This window comes from Gymnogyps californianus, chromosome 2 (genome assembly GCF_018139145.2).
Source record: "Gymnogyps californianus isolate 813 chromosome 2, ASM1813914v2, whole genome shotgun sequence".
NCBI lineage: Eukaryota > Metazoa > Chordata > Aves > Accipitriformes > Cathartidae > Gymnogyps > Gymnogyps californianus.
The window spans coordinates 92892179-92919931 of NC_059472.1; the positions used below are offsets into that span (position 1 = coordinate 92892179).

Genomic DNA, 27753 nt, shown 5'->3' on the forward strand with positions numbered 1-27753 from the left:
CCCCCCCCCCCTTTTTCAAGATAGGCATCCAAAAATTGAGATAAATTAACTTACATTAAGTGAATGAACACTCAAAACAGGAGTCTACACAACTTTCCCCTGGCCAAAGAGATTGTCAGTGGCAGAGATGAAGTGTTCTTGCTTCGCAGTCCTGCACATATCTCCCTGACTGTTCTGCCTCTAAACCAGAGTAATTTTCCATAATTGTATTCACTATCAGAAACATTAATGCACACTTTTCCAGGTAAAATTCTGCTCCCATAGAGGGAAAAAAAAAAAGTAACATATCTTGCTGTGCTATCTTGCCACAAGGTAAAACTGCAGTAGTGAGGGATTCTGTTATGGGACAGAGCAATTACAAGAAAAAAAAAAGACGACCATGATGTCTCTTTATCCAAAAATATATGGAGAATCCTTTAGGTTGAGTGTTTGAGTTTGCAGGGAGAAGAGAGGGAAAGGAGCTCATCTCTCTCTCAATTTTCCACTTGGGGTTTTGTTGTCAGCTTTGACTGCTGTATAGCAGCTGCTACATTGCTCTTCAGGTCGAGCCCCTGAACCACAGCAATCAATCCCAGAACAAATTATTTGGGCCTGTGAGGTGGTGTGACGCAGGATGCTAAGTGACAATAGGCCACAAAAAAGGTCAAAAAACCCAATGGGGGAAGCAATGCACATGTTGAGCACTGTGAGAACTATGCTGAGTAGCTGCACGGATAACTGAGTTTGGGGGATTTCTCAGCTCTGCTCATTGCTCTTGGGGTTTGCAATACTGCAGGTAGCAAAGAAAAAAGGGGGGAGGGGAAGGGGCTGGGTGGCACAGATGCACGGTAAGGAAGTAATTCTAAAATGCGACGGCGCTGTTGCAGCAGCGGTGGATCTGCACGACTGGTTATGGTGCTGGAGGGAAGTAAGTTTGTGCTTGTGCCTTTTGTGTAGGAGGTCCAGGCACAGATGGGGATACCCCACAGCAATGTAAGAAAAAGATAAAAGTGTGCGTATAGCTATATGATTAATGCCACTTAGTGCATGGGACATACCTCTCTGAACCATACACTAGTCTTTGCCAACTATGTCATGCAGACCAAGCGTAGAAGCAATCTAAAGTAATGGGGCATACTGAGGTGATTTTAGTTCACGTTATAGCAACAAACTTAATATTTCTCAAACCAAAGCTCTCAAAGAGTAAGGACTAAGCACATGCAAATCATTGAATTAACAACAACTTGTAGAAATATGTAATTTTACATCACCCTAAGGTACCTCCACTTTGCCATTTGCCAAAAACTCATATTGCTTGGTCAGTAAGACTCTAATATTCCACCTTGCAGGGCAGCTTACCAAGCCAGGTTCTGCACGTGTACTGCAATAACACCTCCTTCTGTGGGAATGCCTTTCTCCTTTCTGTGCATGGGAAGGAGGCATATATGGGCAGCAGTTACATTTCTGTTAAGACTACCCTTTCACACCTCTGATGACTGCAATCCTGAGAGGCGGGGAGTAGCTATCAGATATGGTAACGCTCCAGTCCTGCAAAGGCTTACATTACATATTTAGTATTAGACAAGCTTGTATTTATCCAAGCACATCAAAACAGTGAGCATCACAGCCAAGGCCTGCTTCAGGCGTGAGCAGTCCATGGCAGGGCTGAGAGGTTGGGATACAAGCAGCTGTTTTCCAGGGGGTCACTAACTGAACTCCAGCTGCTCCCCAGGACGGACCCTTTGCTGGCTGCAGCCTGCGTCAGGGCAGTTAACAGAGAAGAGGCGACATGGACATCCAGGCAAAGAGTCATCAGGCTCGGGAGTCACAGGGCCACAGAAAGGCAGATTACCTGCAGCTAGGCAACAGTAACGCAAGAGCAAGTAATATCAGGCATATGTCTTGAATCATCCGCTTCCCCAACCATTTTGGCACATCCTGAGTGAACAGCTACCCACAGCCCCCCGCTCCCATACCCAGAAGTCGGCATATATCTTTTCCTGAGTGTGCATGTGCCAATTTTTTAAATTTTCCCCCTTCTACGTTATAGCGCAATGATTAAGACTGGAATTCAAACCCTGCCTCCCCGGAGAGGATTTTATCACAGGTTTTACACCTCAGTGCACCTCAGCCACCAAGCCCTGTGATACTGCAGAAGAGCAGGAGGTAAGGATGGGGGGAAGGCAGGGCACCTCCATGCTGAAGAGACTTCAACCTGTAGAACAGAGCTGAGGAATCAGCAGCTTTCACACAGCAAGGCTGTAGCCTGGTGGCTGGCCCTGTCAGTGCAGAGAGAAGTTTGGATCCCAGCTCTGGCTCCAGGGACTGTCCCTGCGTTTCATGCTACACAATCATTACCTAAAACATTCCTGGGCAAATCCTAAATCAGAAAGTTTGCTCCAGGTGGATTTTAAGCATAACAGATTGGCCAGCAGAACAGTTTAAAGGGCTGAAATTTTGCACATAGGCAGATTGGAGGTGGCTATATCTTTTGCTGAGTCTCCCTTAGTCTCTAAGCATCAGTTTGCCTATCCATCAAATATAAATTACTGTTCTTTGTTTGTATCAAATACTATGGCAACAATAGCTGTTCTATGAGTAAAATGTTAAATGTACAGGTGAAACTCAAGATATCTAGATTCTCTGTCTGACATATAAAATAGACTAAGAAAGGATGGTGGAGGTAATAGAATAGCTGCTCAGCAGAACCACACAGAAATGAAGGGGTGAAAAGGTGTCATGAAATAAATTTGAAAGACGGCACGTGTAGGATGAGTAGCCACACACATAAGTATCTGGCAAACACAAGAAAGATTTCGACTAATTCCCTATTTTTTTTGCAGCTTCACCGATACAGGAGAAAACACACTGGTATGGGGGTAGATCTGCTGCTCAGCGTGCCTCAAGGAGTTGAAGGCATTTAACAGTTCCTGGCTCTCCAGCACCCTCCTCTGGGCTTCGGCCAGGCAAGCACCGTCCTCCCTTTTCTATTGCTCAGCACTGGCTGAATTATTTAGTGTCAGGACACTGAAGACAATGAAACGTTGCTTTGCTCCTGTTGAAGCCTTAGAGTCTTTTTGTGGCAGAAATTCAGAGCAGCCTCCCTCCAGAATTGTGTCCTCTGCATAATTATTCTTTTGAACACCGGCTAAGTAGTTGGATTTGTTTTGAAGCTAATCATCACTGACTTGTTCACCATTTCCAATGCCAGGTGGTTAATCTTGAGCCTGCGTAGGAGACTGTGTGTTAAAGCAATTTTACTTTGATGACTTTTTTACCTTGATGGTTAACATTCAGATCAGGGGATGATGTGTTCATGTACAGGACTTGATCCCATATTATAGCTTGATTCCAAGTCAATGAAAGGCTCGACAGTAACCAGGAAGCAATCACCAAGTTACTGTCATGGGTACATCCCATAACAAACCTTGCCAGGGCGGGCACACTGAGCAAGTGGGTGCTCCCTCTCATTCTCCTGGCTTTCTCCCCAGGTGGTTTGCAGCTGCACAGAGCGACTTGTCAGCAGATGTTTCAGACAAGTACTCCGGCATGTAAGAGGAACCTGCAAAAATCTGTTTGGAAAGAATATCTAAAATTAGTTGCTTCTGAAATACATTATGTCACACATCACTGGACTCACCAGAGGTAGCACCTTATGTACCTGCTGATGTGTAACTAGAGTTTATCAACTTCATGGAATTATGTTCATTCCCCACCACAACAGACTTCAGCCAGCAGCTGGGCTCCTTTACAGCCTCACTTTTCAAATCTAAAGAAGCATCAACTTGAATATGAAAACAGAGTGTCAACTTGATGTATGGCCTTTTCTCCATAATAGACAAATATAAATCTTACACCTGGGATAGAAAGTAACTCTGAAGCGCAATGACTACAGAAACAGGTCTCCCAAGTTTTTGTTTCATCTAAAGGAAGAATTATTGGCGTAGAAAATTTACTTTCTCCCTCCTCCGCCTCTCCCCTGAAAAAAAAAACAACTTTAAAACTCTGCTTGGAGTTAGTGTTCAAAATCAAACAGGTAGAGCTGTAGAATATCAGCAGATTTTAAAGCACCTTCTCAGAAAACTATGCTGAGATGTATTAATGATTTTTAGTATCACAGCTAACGCATTCCCACTCTCAGTTCAAATACTCCATAAAGTGCATTCCTCTGAAATCAAACTGCCTATTTATTACCTCTTTAGGTACCAGTTAATATTCATTCCACTCTATATTTACATGAACAATTCCACAAGAAGTTGAGGGAGAGTGCAGACACACCCTATTGCCTTTTGTTATCACAAATGGGGTAAAGACAGACAGTCAGCTTGGCAAAGATTCTCATTGTTCAGATGCAAAAGCAAATCCTAGATCTGCTGTGCTTTACACACGAAGACTGAGTCTATAGTCAGATTTGAAATTCCAGCCTGTGTTTGAAAGAGTATCTCAGGCCAGACTTCTCAATCAAAAAGTACAGAAGATATTACTAATTTACAAGTAACAAATCTATGTATCCCAGAATTTGTACTTGAATGAACTAGTCCCCTTACTTCCTGGCAAAAATCTGCTAGCAAAAGATGCAATTAAGTTTCAAATAGATAAAAGCCTTAAATACATATTTCATTTATATACTTTAGTAGTGCTAAATATTTAACATCACAAGGTTTAAAAACAAGCTAAACAACTGATAAGAATTGTTTGCCGGTACACTATCCCTGTTGATGGATTGCTTTTCATTTAGAGATACTATAGACTTATTAACCCCAGAGGTTACCATTTTCAATTTCTATTACTCACTACCAGACAGAGAGACTGAGAAGAAAAACAGGTCACAGTGAGAGGCTATTAGTCATGCAGTCCTCCTGCTTCCTTCCTTCCTGTTGCACAAGCCCGTCAATTCTTCTGCTCTAAGGAGAGGGATCGATATGAGGGTGACTGTCATCTTTATTACCTGACAAAAGAAGCCTAGGAATAACTACAGTGTTATTGTGACACATATGGGGGTACAAACCGATGCAAAAATATTTTCTGTAGGATATTACTTCTCTATTTCTCTTTTTTTCTTCCTTTTTTGGTGCAGAACCACAGCACTCACTGGTTAGAAGTGCTCTCCCAGTGGCCGTGTTCTCTGCAATAGTCACAGAAAACTAATATCAAATAGGATTTCTCTTATACTAACGATTTGTTAGCATCGTTTTTCCTTGCTGCTCATTATCACTGGTGACAAAGGTTCTTAAAACATTTCCTCTAGGACAGAACTTGCATTAAAGATTAAAAACTCCTCCTTGGTGAAGGCTTCACTTCTGCTATAAAGACAAACCCTTGCACTGGGCGCTAGAGGGCACAACAGATATCCTTTGGATACATGGTATTTTGAAACCTTAATATACTACTCCAGAGACAGAACAATGTGTACAATGAACTTCGTATTAATCCTAGGAAAAGGCAGAAGGAAAGCTAAAATATTTCCTGCACAGTTATATTCTAATTAATTTCTTTTCTAAGATAGATGACCGTACCTTGCACCCTAACCCACATTTTGTAATTTGTATGAAGAAAATGCACACACACACAAATATGCTATTAGCATTTCCACATGAATTTATACAACAGATATTAAGGATCACAAAATTGTGTGTTGTATCATCTGATAAAGTGGGGAAAAAAGAAAACAAAATGCTAATCTAGTTCAGTTGCTGAAGGAATCAATCAACCTAAGTGCTGTATGTGTTTGTATTTTACACTGGCATCTATAATGTTTTTGATTGTGTTGATGACTCAGTTCATTGTTGGCTTGAAGCAACAAACCTGATTATTTCCAAGTAGTTTAGTTCTTGAACTTGAGAGAGTCTTATTATACTACCCAATAACGTATTCTTAGCATGCAGGTTTTAAAGTTAGGCCATAAATGGACATAACTTGGAGGCAATAAAATGTGTCAGTTATTTCCTCTCTCTTGGATGTATTTGAAATGCAGGATTTTCTTGTCTTTCTCCTATAATCAACTCAAATTTTTATTTCAATGCTTGCGAGATATTAGAAGAGAATGTAAATAAAAGTACTTAGTTGTTTTCAGGTATTCAGATACTCTTGTTTTGACCCTTTTAAATTTTCTTTTTTACCACCAATTGACAAACAACTTTTTTTTTCTTACGGGATGCTAGTGTAGGAAGTATTATTCAGACACGCCTGGGGAACAAAGGTCTCTGTTCACAAAGCAGTGTGACACATGAAGTAGTGCTGCCAATGTCCCCGTATCACTCTGCCAGTATATCACAGTTTTGACCTGGAAAACTCATTTCATTTCGAAGTGTAATCTTTTGGTGCCACGCCTGCTCGTGGCTCTACCTAGTTCCTTCTCCCTGCAGCCACTTTGTTTTAGTCTTCCTGCTGCTTCTACCGTACTTTGTTTGCTGTATAAACCTCGCTGGCACCGTCACAGCAATAAGCACTAGGCTCACTCTAAATACTTCCAGCAAGGCTTTCTTTATAGCTTCTGACTCATCCTAACTATTCTCTCAGTATTTTATAATGCTGTTCTTTCATCCATGCCAGACATAATTAGCCTCAGCACGTAGTGAAATATGAAATATCCTTATTTTTACCTTTCACATTATATAGCTTTTTATAACTTAAACTTTTTTTACATAACCTGACAATAGCTATGGCTCAAAAGCTGTGGGAGTCATTATTCGACAGAGAACAGCATTCATCTCCCCCTAGCCACGTAGATGCTGCCAGATTGCTGTAAGCCAAGTAGTGGGTCTCCTTCCACTAACATCGAAGGCAAGTGAAAGGAATTGCATCTGAGAGTGACTAACTCTCTCAGCACTAGAGGGAGTTTAGACTAGATGCCCTAACTTTTACATGGGTAAAATCAGGAGAGAAGAATCCCACCTGCTTGCCTACCTAAGTGGAGAGCAGTTACGTGGGTTTGGGGTAGAGCGAGAAGAGTTGTCTGTTCTGGATTCCACAATTTAAGAAGGATATCAAGGTCCTTGAATATATCCAGAGGAGGGCAACAAAGCTGGTGAAAGGGCTGGAAGGAATGTCCTATGAGAGTAGCTCAGGACTTTGGCCTTGTCTCGTTGGAGAAAAGGAGGCTGAGGGGTGACCTCATTGCTCTCTACAGCTTCCTGAGGAGGGGAAGTGGAGAGGGAGGTGCTGATCTCTTCTCCGTGATATCCAGTGATAGGACGTGTGGGAATGGTTCAAAGCTCAAAGGGGAGGTTTAGACTGGACATAAGGAAGCATTTCTTTACCAAGAGGGTGGTCAGACACTGGAACAGGCTTCCTAGAGAGGTGGTCAATGCCCCAAGCCTGTCAGTGTTTAAAAGGCATTTGGACAATGCCCTTAACAACATGCTTTAACTTTTGGTCAGCCCTGAATTGGTCAGGCAGCTGGACTAGACGATCGTTGAAGTTCCCTTCCAACTGAAATAGTCTATTCTTGACTGTAATCCCCTATGTCATAACATTTGCACCACTACAGCATTTTTGAAGTGAGCTTCCTAAAGCAATCACAATACTTTCATGTCCTGTCACTGTTCAAAGGGACTGCTAGGGGTTCAGGAAGTTTAGTTCTCTGAAAGCATAGCCACTGGACAAGTATTTCAGGTCACTGAGCTGGTTCTCTCCAGTTCCTAGCTGAGTTACATACACCTTAAAATCATGGACATTTTTTATTACTAAACTCAATAACTTCAGAGCAATATTAAGAGTAAATATTTATTACTGAAAATAGAATACAAAAGCTTCTTGGCAAAACAGAGAGGATTTTAGAAGTACTTTGTACAAAATGGAGCTTTGTTTGTGTGCAGAATATGACTGAGTGGCTTAAAATCAGTGATTTCTCATGGGACTTAACTGGTAACAGTTCAAAAAAGTATTAATAGGCTCATTAAGGATAACAGCTGGTTTCAAAGAAGCATAAAATACTTAGGAACAAAATAAACTGCAGATAGAAATGTGTCTGGCTTCCAGAATACCATTTGGCAGCCCAAGGCTATCCAAACTGACATCCTACATGTCAACTAATGAAGGAAGAAGAGGGGAAGAGCTTGCAGACAGCATGACCCTACATCTCAGCATAGAAAAGGAAAGGAAGAAGTCAGTGAAATTTGTCTCCATACTGGGGAAAAGAATCAGGAACCAACTTTGGATGAAAAGGTTTATGTGAATGATTCTCTCCCTTTTTAGTTACATGCCCTTTCCAATTTTGCAAGATACTTCATTTCACTAGGGGATGGAAGCAAACTGTCAAATATGCCTTGTTACTAGCTAAGAGATTTTCTTGACCAGTACTTGGCAAGTTTTTGCCTTGGAAAACCACCTAGGCCCACATCAAGCTCTTGATTCCCATTTTGCTACATATCTCTCTATAATTGATCACCATCCCGCTAGGGCTACTTTGCTACCTTCCTCATACTTTCTATTCTCTTGGGTGCTTTGTTTTCCCTTATTTTTCATATCTCTGTCTTGCTTTGTCACATAAGGGTTATTCATCAGACCAAACTCCAAGCCTGTGGAAGACATCCAATACATTACCACTGGAAGCATAGCAACAGAATTATCTGACCTGGGAACTAAAATATATCTTAAAAGGAAAGGGAAAAAAGTAAGGTTAATATCCAATGAAGGTTCCTAAATTAAGGCCACTTGCTTGAGACTTCCAGGTGCAGTCTCTTAGGTTTCAGTTTAAATGTTTACCTTGACATGAACCACAGTTTTCTACTTATGAGAACTTTCTCTTTTCCTTCAGTTAACGCTAACTGTGCTTCCTTGTAGTAGGAATGAATGAGTCCTCAGAAGGAACTGTGACAAAACAACTAATTTTCTTTCTAGGCCAGATATTTATTGAAAAAAAAAACCCAACAAAAAAAAAAGACAGACTTAAAATCACATAAATAACAGTTAGGCAAAAATGAGCTCCTGCTACCTTCAAAACTTTCACCCAGCTGATGCCTAACCTTAGGTAAAGAGAGCATGGGCTTTTCTTTTACAGCATAGTAGGGGCTGTGAATGCACCCAACTGCTGTTGCATGCTAAAGGTTTCAGCAATGGTTGACACAAGGACTGGAGCCTTCATGTTCCAAGGTCATCCCAGTGCCTAAGTAACAAAATCATGCCTGCATTCTCTCTTTTCCTTCATGGAAACCCCAGATATTTTTCTGCAGTGAAACACCTTTGACAGGAACTGATGATGTAGCCACTCCAGAATAGCCCACGGTCTGATGTGGGGGTCACTCTTTAAGAACGGGTGTTTGGTTTCCCTCAAGCTGAAGACAGAACTAAATGCAGCTCTTGAACTTCCTAAATAAGTGGCCCAATAAGCAAATATTGCAACTGTATAAAAAAAGCAGTATCTCTTCCCTCCTCAGCTATGTGTCCAACCCCCTGCCCCAATAAGATCAAGAGAAAAGCATGTTCCTTGATTAGTTTTTCACAGGAAAAAAAACTGTTATTTTTCTTCACTAGATGGTTTGGGGCTACAAATCAAGAGTACAAGTATTTTAGATAATAGTAGAGAAGTACACCTAGAATATATCTGAAGAACAGTATTTAAGCTACCAACTTGTGCCAAATTCCTCCTATAGGCGAGTCATTCACAGAGCATAAGGGTTGTTTCTAACCTATATGGGAACTAAGACTAGCACAGTGTTCTGGACACTGCTCGGGAGGCCAGGCAATTAAAAGTTATTTTTAGTCTCTGTGAATCTTAAGAGATGCTTATGGGAGACAAACAAACCAACTTGGCCTCACATTTAAAATACAGGGCTCTGAGCTGACTACCACCACACAGGAGTAAATCTTCTAATTATGACAGATAACTCCACGCAGACATCAGCTCAACACTTGGTAGCAGTCAAAAAAGCAAATTTTACAGTAGGAATTAGGAGGACCACAGAGCAGAAAATCATTATACCACTAAGTAAATCCAAGGCGCATCCATACTATGAATACTCTGTGTAGATCTGGTTCCCTCACTTCAAGAAATGATACAGCAGAACTGGAAAAGGGCAGAGAAGAGCACTAGGAAGGACTGAAAGTACAGAGCAGTTTCTGAACAAAGACCCCCTGAAGAACACTCTTCAGTCCAGAAAAGAGGTTATTCAGGAGGCACACGATGCAGGTCCACAAAATCACCAACAGACAGAGGGGATGAGCAGGGACAGATTCTTCACTGTTGATCCCGGTACAAGAACTAAGAGGTATCAAATGAAGCTGATATGAACCAGATGCAAAGCAAAAAAAAAAAAGGGGGGGGGGGGTCCTCACACAGCAGGAACTGAGTCTTGGAAGTCCCTGCCAAGGACAGTGCACATTTAAGGGATTGGCATGGATTCACAGGGAGACTGGGAAAAGTGCTTGACAGAGAGATAAATTGGAGGTTACTATATAAACAAACTACAACGTGCCCAGGCCTGAGTTCAAGATAGCTGCAGGCCGAGAGCAGTGGGATCTGCATCATACGTGCTTACCTGCTCTTACTCTTCATATTAATGGACAAACCCCCCCTTTTCTTATTGCAAAGGAGGACTAGAGAGAGGGATATCGGGTGGGGGGGGGGGGGGGGGGGCAGATAAGAAACATTCCCAACCTGCAAAATTAAAATCTCAGAGGGTGTTTGAGCTACTGCAACACTTTCCTGAGTGCTAATTAACTTTAAAGGAGGTGGGGGAAGCAGGAGAAGGAGGCTACAAGAAACTTCACTCTGTCCCACACAGTTGCCCAAACAGCAAAAATAAATGGATTCCTAAAACTATGAAATTTGAGTTTCATAAAGAACTCTCTGAAGAGTTCTGAAAAACTAATGGGTGCTCACAAGATTGCTAAGAAATTGCTGATTGTGGCTGTGTGCCTGCTGAAATCCTTATAGTGGGCCTTGGCCAAAGACAAACATGAAAGGATTTTTTTTAATTTTGTAAAATTATTAGAGTTCATTCTGACAATATTTGAGAGAAAGGTACCTTAGGATATATTAGGAATTAACACAGGAACTAATCCTGTAAACTTTTACAATCTTACTCAGAAATAGGGGGGGCGGGGTGTCACTTCTCCAGTGAGATCGCTGCTGTCAGTCTTAAGTGGAGAAATATTTAATGATTTTATGCTCTTCAAATTCATAAACTCATTGAGGTTGAGACTACAGCTTTCGTTTGTCTAAAATCACAATGCACACCTACAGTATTGCAGTGTTTTCCAGTTTTAAAAGCCTATTATTTACCAGCAGTAAAATAAACCATCTTTCCTCTTATACACCTGTGAAATATTTTAACATAGGTGTCTATCCATCTGATGCATCATGAATGTGTTCTCTGAAGTCCTTCCTCCACAAAATATACTCCATTTGTAATGCTGGTTTTATATTCAGGTAGACCTTTTCAAATGTTGTTAACATTAATAATATATATGATAACAATATATATTGGGGAGGACAAAAGTATTTTGTGCTCAAGAGAAAATCAGCCATTTACGTTATATATGTTATGCTCACTCTTTACATTAAACCTCGAAAAGAGACCAACATAATTGTTAGTCCAGCAGCTATGTCAAAACCTGGGTGGGAATCCAGGAGTGCTTCTGATACTCTGTGTCAGGATAAGACCGAGCGTGCATCGGCTCCCACCCAGCCCATAGAAAGCTTTGGATGCACAGGCTGGGTGACAGCCATCATTCACTCTGACCAGGCTCCTGATAGCAGGAGATAAGGAAATGAAGGGAAACAGGACCCCAGAGGAGGCTGCATGCCGGCAGAGACCCGGCCAATGCCTGGGTGATGTCCAGGCACAAACAATTTCCAATGCAGGGTGAACGCTGAGGAGGAAAGCAGGAACAAGGAAAATGAAAAAAGACCCCTTGGAAATACTCTAATACTCAGCGAGTTTTGAATGGAGAAAAGTTAGCAGGAACAGTGTAATTTTTTTTCTTTACTGTTTCTGTGAGGTATCGTATTAAATAGTCTGTCAGGTAATATTATGTAGGTACAGTATATAAACTACTAGCATTTTTCCTTTCATTTCACATCTTACCGTAAACAGACCTTTTGCATGGGGGGGAAAAATGAAGGAAAACACATACTTTTGCCTTGGTCATTTGTATGAGCTATAAAAAACAACAATAAAACTCAAAGTCTTTGGGCTATGTCCATTTCAGCTTCTTTCCTAGTTTTTGCCCAGCCTTCACAAAAGTGAATTCTACTTGCTAGCAGTATGCTAATACCAACAGCCCTCAGCTGTTTAAACACTGATTGTTTTATCAGAAGGTCTCATTATTTCTGTTACCAGAAGGGATGAAAAGACAAAAGTAAGACATCCTACCTGAGGGGAAGTAAACTTTAACTCGAATCTGGGTTTCTGGAGTCCCTGCCCAGTTCTTTACCACGCTGCTTCCCGTATAACCAGGAGAGTGCAGTCAAGCAGAATTTGGGCTCATGTTTTACACTCAACATACGTTGCCGAGTGACAGCTGTAGCCTTGGTTTCTGGCGCTGCTGCTGCCCATTTCCAGACAGGGCTGTCCCCAGTGCCCGCAGCACTGTGTGTGTCACCTTCTCCCTGGGAAGCCAGGGAAGATAGCGGAGGGGTGCGTGTCTCCCCTGACCCTGACAGCATAGAGAGCAGTGGGTGAAAAACGCAGATGGTGCAAGGTTTGCACGGAGGTTTTCTGCTCGCCCCACTGCAAGAGGACACAGGTAGCTCGGTCATTTATTTCCCAGGCTGTTGGGCCCAGTCACTTGATTTCCGCCTCGGATTCTCCATTTGAAAACCACAACTGATGGTACTTGGCCCCTGGCAGATGGGTGAGGACTCACTGAATGCTTCGAATGGAGGGGTACCCATCGAGGAGTCACCCCGGTTCCCCTCCGGCGGCACTCGGGGACGAGCAGCACCCGTTATAAAGAAACGCCAGTACGTATGTGATATACCATGTGTGTATTAGTAATGGTTATCACGTGCAGTACCAGCAGCGGGTGACGCGCACCTAACGGGAGCGATGTCTCTAACGGAGCCGCAGCAGCAATCGGCGCCGAGCCCGAGCCCGAGCCCGCCCCCACGCCCGCCGGCGCAGCCCCCAGGGGCGGGCCCGGCCGGAGAGGCCGGGCGGGCAACGGGGCCGCCGGGAGGGCCGCTCACAGCCCCGCCGCAGGGGTACGCCGGGCCGCGGGCCGCAGGTAAAAGCACCCCGGACTGCACCCAGCGGGGAGTTGGGCTGCGGCCCCGGGTCCGCGGCCCTGCCCGGGCTGGGGCGAGCGGCACAGCCGGCGCTGAGCTGCGGGGCGGCGCCGGCAGCGCCACGGCTTGCGCTGGGGCCGGGGGGTGGGAGGTCGGGAGCCGTTTTTTGAAACCGGTTTTGGAGGGTAGCACGAAGAACAGGAGCAGCGTCCAGCTCTTTCTCTGGGGAGGCGGTGCGGTGCATCCAGTCCCGTCCCCGGGTGAAGCGGGCGTGCGATAGCCGCGGGGTTCGCCTCTCCCGCCGGCGGCGTGTCGTTCAGCCGCTGCGAGTCACTACAAGACAGCGCTCGGCCCGGCACGCCCTCATCCTCCGGCGGGTCGTGCAGCTGCAGCGCACGGGTACACACACACACGGACAGACAGACAGACACACACACAGTGTTTTCCCCTCACACACACAGACACACACACACACAGTGTTTTCCCCTCGCAGCCTCTTCACATCCACACAGGATGGTACATTTCCTACTGAAACAGCGATTTTCCTTGTACCTTTTCCTGATGTTTCTCACATGAGCAAATTTGTCATTTGAGTTCACAGGCCGTATCAGATTCTCAAGACAGAAGCTAGCAAGTGCTTCCAGAAAATGGCAGGTAAGAACAAATACTAATGAAAATGCTGTTCACTTCAGGCCTGGGCACGCTGGTATGTGGCATATCTGTAATGTTTAGTTGGGATACTAAGGTATTACTTTTTTAAATGACTGAAATTACTTCAGTCAGTGATGCCTTTGAAAACTGCAGTCTCTCTGAGCACTGTGCCCTCAGCTCCACTGAAATGGAAACAAACCAGCAGCTTGCAGAATTAATCGTATCGCATCTGTGAGCTTGTGTTGTCTCCAGCCACTGAACTACCCACTTGCTGAGAGTTAGCAAGAACAGGAAAGAGGTAACTGCACTTGATATTCCAGAATAAGTTATGGAGCAGGGGTCTAAAGAGTTTATACACATGTTAAATTTATGATAGCATCTGGCCACAAATTTTAATAGTCTTTTGGCAAAACTATTGTTTCATGGACGCTATGCACACTGGAGAAATAATCACCCCTCATAATTTAGGTTAAAAATGAGGTATTGTTTCTTCAGGCCTTCAGCTCTGGTTATATTAATGATCTCCGACACCTTAAACTTACCTGTCACCCTGATGGTGCTCTGGGCCATACAGCTTCTGTGTGCCCTGGAGAAACTGAACTCAGGAGATGCCTGAGTTTTTGTGTTAGCTGTCAGGATCCAAGAGCTGCATGTTTTGCAGATTCAGTAATCCCTGGAAATTTCCTTCTCTGCAGTGTTTATGTATAAATAACTACTACCCCATAAAAGTATTTCACCTTTCCCTTGTGTTCAGTGATGAATGATTTTTTTAGACAATTATTAAAACTGAATGGCCTATGTACAGTAAAATTTTGAACAAGTAAGCTCTGATACACCTTGCTACATCAGTTTAAGAAGCTACATCAGTTTAAGGTAGTGAGATACACTAGACAGCTCACTCTCACATCTAAGAAGAAATCATGTTGCTTTCTATTGAAGTCACTGTGATGATGCTGAAGTGGGATAGTGGCATCTTAAACATCTATCCTGATGTTGTCACTTGTGCAGCACTGAAATGGAAGACGAGGGGATCCCACATTGCAGTAGGAAGATGCTCTGAGCTCTCAGAACTTGTTTCCACAACAGTGTGAGGGAATCTGAGCTGGCACTGCTTTGATCCCAGCCTGCCCCTCACACTTGCACTGTAACTTGTCTGACCCAGCCTAGGGAGCTAAACCGGCAGACAGCTTTTTTTTCCCTGTTGTTGGGTGGGGTTTTTGGGGGCGGGGGCAGCAGAATCAGATGAACACAAATGCTGACTCAAGAGGAGGAACTGGGTTGTGCTGATGTAGGGCAGTGTGACCTGCTATGGAAACGCAGCCACCGTCCACTGAGTTCCACTTAGGAAAGCCCAGTGGAGCACAAAATTGCTGGGTGGGGGGCATTTATTGATTAGTTCCTCATGAGTCACTCATTGCTGCCAAGCAGGAGTGAAATGCTGCCACTGTCATTCTGTTTTCACTAGTTTTGTGCTGCTTGGAAAACACACTACAGAAAAATGAAGAACCGGCTCCACAAACTCTTTCGTATCTGCCTCCTATACTCAAAGGTATCTTCTGGTTTTCTTTCTGCCTCCAGGGAGAAAAGTCCTGATAGTCTATGCACATCAAGAGCCCAAGTCCTTGAACGGATCTTTGAAGAGGGTTGCTGTGGAAGAACTGAGCAAGCAGGGCTGCAGTGTTACAGTGTCTGATTTATATGCAATGCAGTTTGAGCCAAGAGCGACAAGAAATGACATTGTTGGTGAGACTAGCCAAAATACACTTTTTTCAACAATAACGATGAGACAAACTTTCACCTTGTCTATCCTGCTGCTTTAACAATCCAGAACCACGCTGTTAGGTGCACTCTGAAAAACAGTTGCTATTATTTTGTACAAATATCCCTCAACTAACAAGACCCAGCTTTTTATTTTCTATTAGCATTGACTAAGAAAAGTCAGTGTAGGAACCCAACAAGTATCATCTTTATTTAAATAAATCTGATCACTAGAAACGGCCCCTCAATCAGAAAAATGAAATATCTGTATAGTACAGATTTGTAAAACAGTATTTTGCCTTTAGACTAAAGTGAATGAGGGAAAATTATTGTTTTTACAGTATTTACAATCGACTGAAAACACATTCTAAGAACCACCTTCTCTTAATGAACAAGATTACAAATGCTTTCTGCAAGTTAGCTCCAGGCACTTAAGTGCTTGGGCTTTTGAGTTGTCTTGGCACCTCCTGACTACCTTGGTATTATATGATTACTAAAAATGACTAGATGATGCAGTTAAGACTTGAGAAAAACAGTGATGCTCCTGTTAGGCTTATGTGATGTTTTCACTGTGCTCTTACTAGCATTTAGCCCCAGTATTTTTCCAGGTTAGGAAACACAAAGCCATAAGATAATCTGCGACAGCTGAAACTTTCTTTAAAACAAGAATCAGATAGCACAGGTCCAGTGCAAGCACTGGCAAAAACAAGACGAAATTTATTAATGACCAGACATAAGCATTTCTAAAAGTCCACTCCTGAATATGAACCTTGGCTCATGGTGACATTACTGAGAGGGAAAAATGCATTAGCATGTGTCCACAATCAGTCTCTGAAGTCCGTTTCTTGTGTGTGAGAAATGCCTTTGGATACCGTTCTATGACTTGCTAGAGTTGAGTTCACGAGGCTACTGCCTCTCTCTTCTGCTAGAGACTGATGATCTACTAGTTGACTCAACGGAATGAATGTATATGTCTGATTCAGACATACTTGAATCAGCTCACCCAACTGTAGTGGAGTCAGCAGAGCCAGCCAATACTGGTTCCCCAGCCCCTGACGAGTTTCCCAGTTGCAGAGGCTGAAAAGCAGCTACATAGTGCTTGTGACTGCGTGATGGTTTCAGTAATCCCTAATGCAGAGGCAGAGCAATTAGCAAAATTCTCTTAAATCCTCTTAAATCATCCACCTGCATCACCAGAGTCTAGAGCCAAGCTTAGGTCCTCTTATTGCACTTCGTATGTTGCTACAGAAAGGCGGAATTTTTAGTACTCTGAGACACTATATTCCTCTCCAGTTTAAAATCAAATCACCATTAGCTGTGATGATGCTGAATATCCACACACAAAAAAAAAAAAAAAAAAAAAAGGAAGTGGGGAAAAATGGAAAGCAGTAACTCAATTTAGAACTGTAGATTGCAACATGTATTTAATTCTTATTTGGCTACGAAACAGGGCAAGGAATGACCGTTCACTTCTACCCACAGGTTGCTTGCACAACTCAGAAGAATTCAATTATGGCGTGGAGGCATGGGAAGCTTACAAGAGAGGAAGTTTGTCCAACGATCTGATTGAAGAGCAAAAGAAGGTGCAGGAAGCAGACTTAATGATTTTTCAGGTCATTATTTTAAATTATATTAAAAAAGACTTCAGTTGTAATATACAGGTTTGAACAAAAGAAAAGCAATAGTGAGAAGATTATAGATTTCATTAGGAACATTGAATCTAGCCAGAGTAAAAAGTGGTAGTAGCTCTGCCATCAACATAAAACAGTCTGTATCCAGCATAGCAATTTCAAGGTGTCAGGTTTTTCTGATATGATGTGGATTTTAGAAAATATCAAAAATATTTTGATAGGTCATCTGTGAGCATTTTTCGTGCTAGCACAGTATGAGTTTTTCACACAAATAATGGCTCCACACTGGCATTTTTGGAGAACAGGAAGGCATCTGAAATTAGAACCTTAAAATACCCGAGTAAAATTCACAGCAGTGCTTCACTTAAAAATTAACATTCAAAAGTAGTCTGATGGCATAGGCTTTGTGAAAACTGGTCCTCACACTACCTGCGCTCCAAAACGATTGCATTGAGCAACTCAGACCAGAAAGTATTGGGTGCAAAAGAATACTATAATTCTCTATACGAGAAACGTGCCATGTTATCAGGCAGCCGATACTATCCCTTTGTCTTGGAGGTCAGGCAAAGCAAACACGGATATACACACAGAGATGTGTGTAAGGGCTTAAGGCGGCCCCGCCAAGTTATAGGTTTGGGATATGGTAACAGACATCAGACCAACAGCTTTAGGAATAAACACTTTATCTCTAAGTAATGGTACAGTAACAAATACAGATCAGTAGTACAATTATCCGGGTCATTACAACAGCAAATCCAGTAATTCAGTAGCACAATTATTGAGGTTGAAACGCCGGCAAATCCAGTAGTTCACCAACACTTGACCAAACTTCATATCTGGATGCACAAAGACATACATGACCACGGTTATCAGGCAGGCTGGCAGAAAGCAGGGCAAGGCTTATTTTCTGGGCAAGTAGCTGCAAGCAGCCAGCAGGCTCGGGGAATTTGGACTTCCCTGACTGGACTGTCCTCATTTACTGCTGAGTTGCAGAAGCACTATCTGGACTTGCCAACAGATCATTACACCCCATCTCTGCTCCCCACTGTGCCAGCTCTGTCCTCAGTGTCTACAAGTCCTAGAAGTACTGTATAAGGCAATACTAGCCCCACATTTCTTTGTGTGCCTGTGTGACTGTTGCCCTTAGGCATAGCCTATATATATTCCACTGTCCAATTCTAGATGAAATTTAGGATGTGACCATATGTCAGTTAAGCATTTCACTGTATGTCTTCATCATTTTTACACTATTGCTTCTGAGATAAGTATAGTAAAACATCCCCTGAAGGAAGTGGTTGCTTTCTACTTTCTGTCTGTAGAATGCTATGAACTTGAGTATGTTCTGGTGCAGAAAAAAAAAAGAGAAAAAAAAGGCTCTCAAAGACACCATAAAGTAATTTAAAATTAACTGCAGACTAAACTCACCACTTCCAAAGATAATGCTGATTGCCCAGTTTCCACATTGTTTCCATCTTGAATTAAGCCACATGTGGATAAGCTTTTACAGAATTTCTTCTATACTGCAGCGTGTACAAAGGTTGAGGGATAGCGATGCATCGTAGAATAGGAGTCCCTAAAGCATTCAAGATCATGCAAATAAGACATGATAGCTTTAGGCTATAGTCCCATGGGCTAACTGGAGGATCTAGAAGCAGAGGGTCCTACTGTTAAAGGAGACATTTTCTTCTCAATAAAGTGATTCAGGGTCATCGTATCAGCAGGGTGTGAAAGTATGTCTTTCTTAAGATCCCATGGCATTTGTCAGCAGACTGTCAGATCAGAACTGATGACCAGATGTCAGTCCTGGTAATAAGGCTCTCTGTGTGCATTTTGGCCACATTCTCCATTAGATCATATGTTCCTTCTGCATTTCAGCAATAGGAGACACAATTCTGTACAGTCTTAAGTTTGAATTAAATGGCACCTTCCTGCTTCATTGTATTCCAACTTTAATTTGTGTGGAAGCCCTCACAGTCACCATGGCGTTAGTGTGCTATAGATGCTCAGGTATGTACCTGAGACTACTACAAACAGAAAGCACTTCAGTTATTTCTGCCAAGCATAGTTACTGCCTCTCCTGACAGAGAGGTGGAAGAAGACATGTACAAGATCTGAACAGATTAAGAGATAGGATTTGGCCTGTAGACCAGGCCTAAGGGTGGCCCAGACTCTCTGTACTAATAAGGTAATTTACTTTTTGCCTAGTTTCCCTTGTATTGGTTCAGCATGCCAGCAATCATGAAGGGCTGGATGGACAGAGTCTTGGTCCAAGGATTTGCTCACGAATTTCCAAACTGTTATGATTCCGGTTTGCTTAAGGTATGTTTTTGAGATTGTTTTATTAAGATCAAGATCTGCACAATGCTCTTGAGGGTATTGGTCTTTCTTTTCCATTATATTTGTTTAAAGCTCTCACTTTATGCTCTCCTGAAATAATGCTTTGGTAACATGTTGAGTAACTGTCTGGCTTGTTAAAACTGTCTGAAGGGTAGTACAATAAGGAGAATGCAGTGTTCCTAAAGATTTAAGCAATCTCCTAGAGATTTTTAGTTGGCCTGCAAAATGGGCTTTATAATTTGGTGGGTGTATCGGTGCACTGGGATGGCATACAGCTTGCAAACAGTTTAAATTGATCCGTTTCCTGAAACTATAGTCTGTCATTCTTCCCACCACTGCAGGACTGCACAAATCTGTAATGAGTGACATACTAGAATAGGTGACAAGATCCTGTTCTGGGATTAGATGTCAAAGGTTGGAATTAAATTATAAAAATCAGAAACCTGAAATACCCAGTGCACGAGCCTCTGTCCCAACTATCTCCTTTCAACGTTTTCTTTTCTGTAGCTTATAAATTAAGCAAGATCAGTATCTCTAAAAATTTATGAATTGTCATCTAATTCTCCATGGCACTGGGAATATCCCTGGAAAATTTTGGCCCACTGTCTGATGGATCTTATTTGGTAACAACTGCAGCATCCAGAAACAATCAATATTAGTTTCACATTGATGTTCGCTACAGATTAATCTCTGTAATTTCTGATCTTCTTAACAATTCCAAACATTTCAGTTTGTTTAAATTTCAGAAATGGCTGCCTCACTGAGATGAATGGGAGTAATCCCCAATGATCACAGCTGCATGCTGAGTGCAGGCTCAAGGCAGTTCAGATACTGCACTAGAAAAAAAGTTACTTCAATTACAGAAGCTAAAACTGAGAGGATAGAAGCTGAGCACAAGCCCGTGGCTAATATCATAGTTACAGAAGCAGAAGAAACACAGGGGTTTAGAACACCTGAACACCTTGGCAAGTGACAAGCAAGCCCAAGTTTGAAGGGGGACTGTAGCATTCAATTTCTGCATTCAGGAAGGACAGGAATAAAGATACTCTTAGTAACAGAGTGCTTTCCAGCCACAGTTTTCCAGACATTGCATAGGGGAGAACAAGGGTCAGCCCTGCTTCATACAGGGTGTCAGACATGTAATTCCTTTTCTTTTTAACCTGTCTCTGCCGAAAGCCCTGACACACAGTCCGCTGTCTAGTATGTCATCGATCTTTGCCTCAGAGCTGCCACTACACATAAGGTCTGGGAAAGAAGAGGACACCACCTCCTCTAGAAATTTATGCTCTCCAGGTTCCCCTGAATATCTCTTGAACTATTCAGCCACTCTTCTTTAAACATGCCTAACTCAAGTGCTGCTTTCTTAATTCTAGAACAAATTAGCCCTGTTTTCTTTCACCACTGGAGGAAGCAAAGAGATGTATGCAAAAGGAGGTATCAGTGGTGATATTCGCTATCTCCTGTGGCCCATGCAGGTATAATATATGAACATTTGGTGGTTGTTTGCCTTAATTTTTATTATTCCAGTTATTTTTAACAGCTGCATTATTGTTTATTTTATATGAAATATAATACGAAAGAATTAAGTTGTCAGTTCCAAGCATCTGCAGGTTATAAATTGCACCCTAAAATCCTGAGACTACTTTAAAAGTCCACAGAGTTTTAAGGTTGTTCTGTGCCCCTTCCTCCAGATTGGAATCTGGAGAAAGCTTATACTGTCAGCCTTTTACATTTCTCTGCTGTTATAGGATTTCCCTTAGCCCTAGCATGCAGGATTTCTTTTCCCCATAGCTACCCGATTCATGTAGGGTGCGGGGCAGGAGGGGAGTCACACATTATCCTGGCATTAATGATCAGCATATGAAAGTTAGCATGCCTTTTCTTATTGCTACCCTTTTCTCAGAAGTAGCAAACATGCGTTGCGAAATTTAGGTGGTAAGGCAAATTGTGCCAGCTACTTCTTGATATAATACAGCAGACGTGCTTAAATTCTTTGGTCTCCTACCCATTGCAATTACTAGCTGTCTCCCCTTGTGAGGCTATCTAGCTGCAGAGTTTGCAAGTCAACATGACAAAGAACATGAAACACAACTGTGAATTCAGAAATACACAGAAAATGGCGAGTTGAGCTGATTTGAAAGGCACTAGCCTTCATTCAGGATCGTTTGGCTAAGCCAGAGGCAAAAGGTTGAAAAAATACTTAGAAATAGATGAGAAATACACTGCAGTTCAGGAACAATCTGTGGAGATTCAAACAGTACAATGAACTCTGATCCTTGCAAATTTAATAGCATACAGCAGCCGAAGAGAACAGTTCTGTGGGTTTAATAGCACTTAAAAATAAATTCCACAGAGCAGAATAAATGAAGTTGACCTTATTTTTCAGTGTATTGTATGTCATTCTGGTTAACGCCTAGCCTTCAGTAGTGACTGCCAGGACAGGTAATGAACTTTTGCAATTTATTTCCTTTCTCCTGATAAATGCACAGGTTTAGAAAACCTGCCCTAGATTAGGTCAGAGAAACAGTTTCAGATTTGAATCTTCCACATTCTTGAATTGAAAGTGAAAATCTATTTCCTGAGGCATTTCTTTCTTTGCTTTGAGTCCAGCATGGAATCATGCACTTTTGTGGTGTCAAAGTCCTTGCACCTCACGTCTGCTTCGCTCCAGAGTATGTCTCTGAGGAGAAGAGGAAGGAGATGCTGATTGCCTGGGCCCAGCGTCTGAAGACTCTTTGGAAGGAAGAACCCATAAACTGCTCTCCTGAGTGGTATTTCAAGTAATGTTCAGGTACAAGACTACAGAGAGAAGATTTTTTTTTTCCTCCATTCTTTTTGGTGCTTTGTCTCAATATCTGAATGCTAATCTCCTAAGTCGAATGTATTATAAGTATCTTGAGTCCTACAGCTAGCAGTTTAACTGACAATGTAGCATTTATCTTCATTGATTCCTGAGGGATTCTTGTCAATGATGGGTGCAAAACTCTTTGTGAAGAATTATCCTTGCTCATATGAACAGTGACATCCTGCCTACAAGTGCTTGATAACACAAGTGGTATTTAATTGCAGATTATACCATTGCTGCTTATGAAACAGTAAAGTACATTGCCAATTTTATTTTAACACTTTTTGTATCAGCTGCCACTTTTTTTTATTCACCAGGGAATATGCTGCCCATATTCAACCTTGTTATGGCCAATCCTGTTCTTTGAAATGAGAGCTCTACACTTGTGCCTTTGAGCTATGAAGCCAGATCATGAATAACGCAAAAGGATGTACAGTTGCACAGTGACTTAGAGCTGGAAAGCCTTGTGGTCAGCCTTAGGCTTTCCCACATATTTACAAAGCAATATTAAAGCTATGACAGACACCAGAAAAGGAAAAAAATGAATACAAATATCGTATAGCTGTATGTGCATGTATTGCCTTTCTTTATAGAATGTAGCTCCCATTTGTAAAGTAGGTAGTTTCCTAAAATCAAAGGGAGTTCTCTATTTTTGTTACCCTAAGTAGAGACAAAAAGGAATCCTATCTGTTCCCTGCCCCTTCACACCAGTCAGTATCGCTGTTTGGGTCTGGAGGGCTGGGTGCATCCCCTCCGGCATCAGTGTAGGTGGGCGTCCTTGGAGATCTCCAGCATGGGCAGGCAGCAAAGCAGAACGCATACCTGAAAACCTGCAGGAGCACTGTCTGTCTATGAGCCAGGATCTAGTGGGACAAAATGACTGTCTGGCTCTTAACATCCGTGATTTTTACCTTGAACTTTAGCGGGGTTATTTTTGTGCTTGAGAGCTGTTAACCCTTTTTGTGCATATGGCAAAGGGTGGGTTTCTCGCTTAGCTACACAATTTCTTGCTTTGATCAGCTTACCTAACAGCTGGCTTTACACTTTGATATTAAAAGAACGTGGCCTGAATAACAAATGGTCTTCTAAGTCACTGTCAAACGACACTTAGGCCTCTGCATACAGAGTATGCATCTGCCATACGTTCTTTGTAGCAGCCTTGTCATGCCCCACTCTTATGTTTCTTTAAGGGCTATTTGGATAATAAACATGCTGAGCCCAGATTCTGGAGTGGCAGCGTAAGCTGATACACCAGACTGGGAACTGCTACTGCAGGGAGAGTCACATGTTCCTATTTGTCACCGTATGAAGTGAAGGGCCACCTGTAGCAGAGACAGACCCCTGGAAGCAGCGCTGCCCTAAGCTGTTGCAGATGTCTGCTTCAGTGCATATGAGTCAAAGCCTTTAGGTTACACAAGCAAGAAATTTGCTTTGGCTCAACAACTCATATAGGAAAAAGAAAGTGAAAGGGAATAAAATGGAAAATGTTATACACATAAGTTGTGGGGAAAGCAGATTCTTGCCTAAAAGACTTAAGGAAAACAATTTTAAGTTACCTGAAGAGAGATTGAAGGACAAATGCAAATAGTAAAATTGTATAGGAGAGGAATCATCCTTATGTTCACTGTATTCAGTTACCAGACAATTCAATAAAGAAGGAAATGGATATGAAAGCAGAAGTTGCAACTGTCAAACCAAATGTTATGGTGTTGGATCAATCGCAGAGCTTAGTGGGTTTAACTGTTAGACAAAGAATCTCAGACTGACCTCTATGATTGTCGTGGTTTAACCCCAGCTGGCAACTAAGCACCATACAGCCACTCGCTCACTCCCCCCTGGTGGGATGGGGGAGAGAATCAGAAGAGTAAAAGTGAGAAAACTCATGGGTTGAGATAAAGACAGTTTAATCGGTAAAGCAAAAGCCACATGCACAAGCAGAGCAAAAGAAGGAATTCATTCACTGCTTCCTATGGGCAGGCAGGTGTTCAGCCATCTCCGGGAAAGCAGGGCTCCATCACACGTAACAGTTACTTGGGAAGACAAACGCCATCACTCCTAACGTCCCGCCCTTCCTCCTTCTTCCCCCAGCTTTATACGCTGAGCATGATGTTATATGGTATGGAATATCCCTTTGGTCAGTTGGGGTCAGCTGTCCCGGCTGTGTCCCCTCCCAACTTCTTGTGCACCCCCAGCCTACTCACTGGTTGGGTGGTGTGAGAAGCAGAAAAGGCCTTGACTCTGTGTAAGCACTGCTCAGCAGTAACAAAAACATCCCTGTGTTGTCAACACTGTGTTCAGCACAAATCCAAAACATAACCCCATACTAGCTACTATGAAGAAAATTAACTCTATCCCAGCCAAAACCAGCACAATGACGAACATACACTTCTTGACACTATTTGGCAGACGCATGCCAGCTCCCACACACATGGTAGCATTATGTGCCTGTATTAGACTGAATATTTGTAATGTAAGTATACAAGAGTGGCTGTGCTAGGTCAGAACAAGGATCCTCCAACCCTGAGTTTTTTCTTCACAGTGGTTATAGGGCAGGAAGAGCAAGCACTTCCCCTGAATACTGTCCTGGGCTCCAACTATATTTAGTTTGGGGGATTTCCTGAGCTACACATGTTTTCTCTATGTTTACCAAGCCAAATAGATCTCTGCTCTGAATTTTGTTCAGTCTTCTCTTGAATTCATGCCAACTTGAAACAGCCAATATTTTTTGGCAAAGTTCAGCAGGTCAGCTTTTTCCTTGCACGAAGCATTGGAGCGGGGAGGGATCCCGGGGAGGTGAAGCACCTGGTTCCCAGTAGCTTCGTTTGATTCCTCCCAGTCAACAGTAAATGATCAGTCCCATCCGTTCTTTTACACAGTGCTTAGAGTTTTGTAGATGTGCATCACTTCCCCTCCTAAATAATCTCCTTCCCAGGCCATGGAGTCCTGTTCTGCTCAGTTGTTCTTCCAAGAGAAGGCATTGGCTTTTGGTCACCCTTGTTGCTCTTCTCTGAACTCCTCCAGTCTCACTGTCCTGTTACTGAGAAGAGGGGAACAGAAGCGCACGTAGAGTCAACTCCGTGACTCTTGGACTCATGTGACTTTCTCTGCTCCTTTCCTAATAATCTCTGACATAGGATTTTCTTTAGCTAATGTTTTGATCTGTTCTAACACTAGATATTGACCATCAGTGGTAATGGTCAGCTCAGGGGCCATTATTTTATACATCAATTTAGGGTAATTTTTTTTTCCTCATGTGCACCCCTTTACATAACTTGAATTTCACTTCCTGTCTCATTGCCCAGTCACTCAACCATTTTTCCAGAACTCTTCACAATCTGCTTTCCTTGTCGTCCCTCCTCTGAGTAATCTGTGTCACCAGCAAACTTTCTCAACCTCTTTGCCCATATCCCTTTCCAGATCATTTTCAACAGCTCAGATCCCTGCATTTGTAACCTCCCTCTGTTCTGAGGGCTGACCATTTACTGTTGCCCTCTTTGTCCTATCTTTTAAACATGTCTCCATGCCATGACCTTCTTTCTTATCCCCTACCTGCTTAGTTTCCTTAAAAAAAAACTTGATACGAAACTTTGTCAAAAGCCTCTTGGAAATGCAAGTAGACTATATCAGTCAGATCACCATTCTCCACATGCTTTAACTCCTCCTAAAGTAAATTCTTCAGGAATATCATTCCAATGTGAAGGCCACTGTACAAGTGGGTATATGATGGGGGGGAAACTGAGAACCACTATTCAACTGTAACTTTCCGCAGTCAATCTCAGTCCTCGTCTGTGTAGTCTATTCTCATACAGAAATGTTCCACGTGCCTCATAATTCTTGTCACTTTCCTTTATTTCGTGTCTAGCTCTCCTGTATCTGTTCAGAGAAGAGGTAATCAGAGCTGTGAGCTGTCTCTCAGCTGTGGACACGTAACAGATTAAACCACATTTGCTGAAGGGTGCTGCTCTTGCAATGCTTTTGGAAGCCAGTCAGCTGTGCAGCAACAGTGGCTGCTGAGCCAAGAGTTCATGTCCTTGTCCTGACATGCTTTCAGTGCCTGCTGTACAGTACACTGTGCAGGGGCGCATGTATGTTCTGGCACCTGCCTTTCAAAAACTCAAGGGAGAATTTTACCATATAGAAAACCAATAGAGAGTGGTCTGTGGTTAATAAGGAGAGAGAAAGGAAGTGGCAGTATTAGTATCTTAGTAGTACTGGAAATGTTACAGCCATTTTGATCTAAAGAATGATTGCCCTGCTAAATCACGTTATGCTAAAAGTCAAATGTAGTCCTGTCAGAACAGCATTGATTTCATCAGAATAAAGCTAGAATTAAGTGAGTAACTTGTAGCTGTGTTTCAGGCTGGGAAGAAGCGTGTAAGGGCAACATACTTTCCTCTTCCATTTAGTCTGGGGATTTGTTTTTTGTTGCTGGTGGTCCTCCTCTCCCACACACTTTCAGGCAATCCTCTGGTCTTTTTCTGTGACAATTTGTTCCAAAAATCGTAACTGAATTTCTTTTATTTGATGTTCTGAAATGGCAGGTGAAACATGCTTACAACTTCAGAAAAACACAGGGAAACAAATAGATCCCCATCTGAACTATGTTATCAAGAAGCCTCATAGCCTAGAGAAACCAAGACTGATTTCTTGCCATAAGGTGCTTTTAACCCAGGTTTCAAAAAATTAACTTTTAAAGGCAGGTGTAGATAGTTCTTTCTTTAGTTTAATATTTGATTCGTGGAACCATGTCACTGAGGTTAGCTGCCTGCTTGCAGAGGAATATACTTTGCAATAGACAAGTTATCAAAAGGTTGTGCTGAGGAGAGGAACAGCCAATAATAAATACCATGCATAATTCATGTGCAACTTTTTTTTTTTTTTTTAAAGAAAAATCCTACTATGTTAGTAGATATCCTAAAGCCTAAAGACCCTACACTCCACAAAAGAGACGCAAAAAATTTAAGCTTACGGTGCTCTCAAGTTTTAGTGCTGGGTAATTGTCTCATCATTCTAAGGGTATTAAAATACCTACCATATCCATACAAAAATGAAGCTCCATGATGTTTCCTTTTAAATTAGGTGAGTCACTACAAAGAGTAGCCAAGAGAGCTATTCCAGCCTTAGTTCTAAAACTTGAGTTGAAAGTATAAAAGAATCTTTGACTACAAATGTTTGGGGAAGCAGAGGGCTTAGTCCAGAGCAGCAGCCTTGCATTTCAGCAGCCTCATTTTAGGTCCTTTAACATAGTGGCAGTAGTTGATCATTTCACAAACAAGTCAGGGAAATGTCTATTCCTGCAATACTTCTGTTGCTTCCATCTTACTCTGCTGGTGTTCATATATTTACGGGAACATTCACCACAGAACAAAATACCAAGGAAA

General features: G+C 42.4%; 1 protein-coding gene and 1 long non-coding RNA gene across 3 annotated transcripts in view; one reads left to right on the forward strand and one right to left on the reverse strand.

Moving 5' to 3' along the window:
* The window catches only part of LOC127012918 (uncharacterized), a 65881-nt gene that overhangs the window by 30588 nt on the left and 7540 nt on the right, over window positions 1-27753 (reverse strand). The gene's annotated exons all lie outside the window — the stretch shown is intronic.
* NQO2 (N-ribosyldihydronicotinamide:quinone reductase 2) lies at window positions 13097-24037 on the forward strand. 2 transcript variants are annotated; one of them, XM_050891371.1, is made up of 8 exons: window positions 13097-13149; window positions 13752-13804; window positions 15380-15544; window positions 17042-17172; window positions 19396-19509; window positions 20901-21002; window positions 22138-22307; window positions 22690-24037. In XM_050891371.1, the coding sequence occupies exons 2-8, from the start codon at window positions 13798-13800 to the stop codon at window positions 22742-22744; spliced, it is 744 nt and encodes a 247-aa protein (XP_050747328.1). In that variant the 5' UTR covers window positions 13097-13149; window positions 13752-13797; the 3' UTR covers window positions 22745-24037. The 2 variants fall into 2 exon arrangements, with proteins under 2 accessions (XP_050747328.1, XP_050747329.1); XM_050891372.1 differs by having other exon boundaries at window positions 22138-22318; window positions 22690-22719.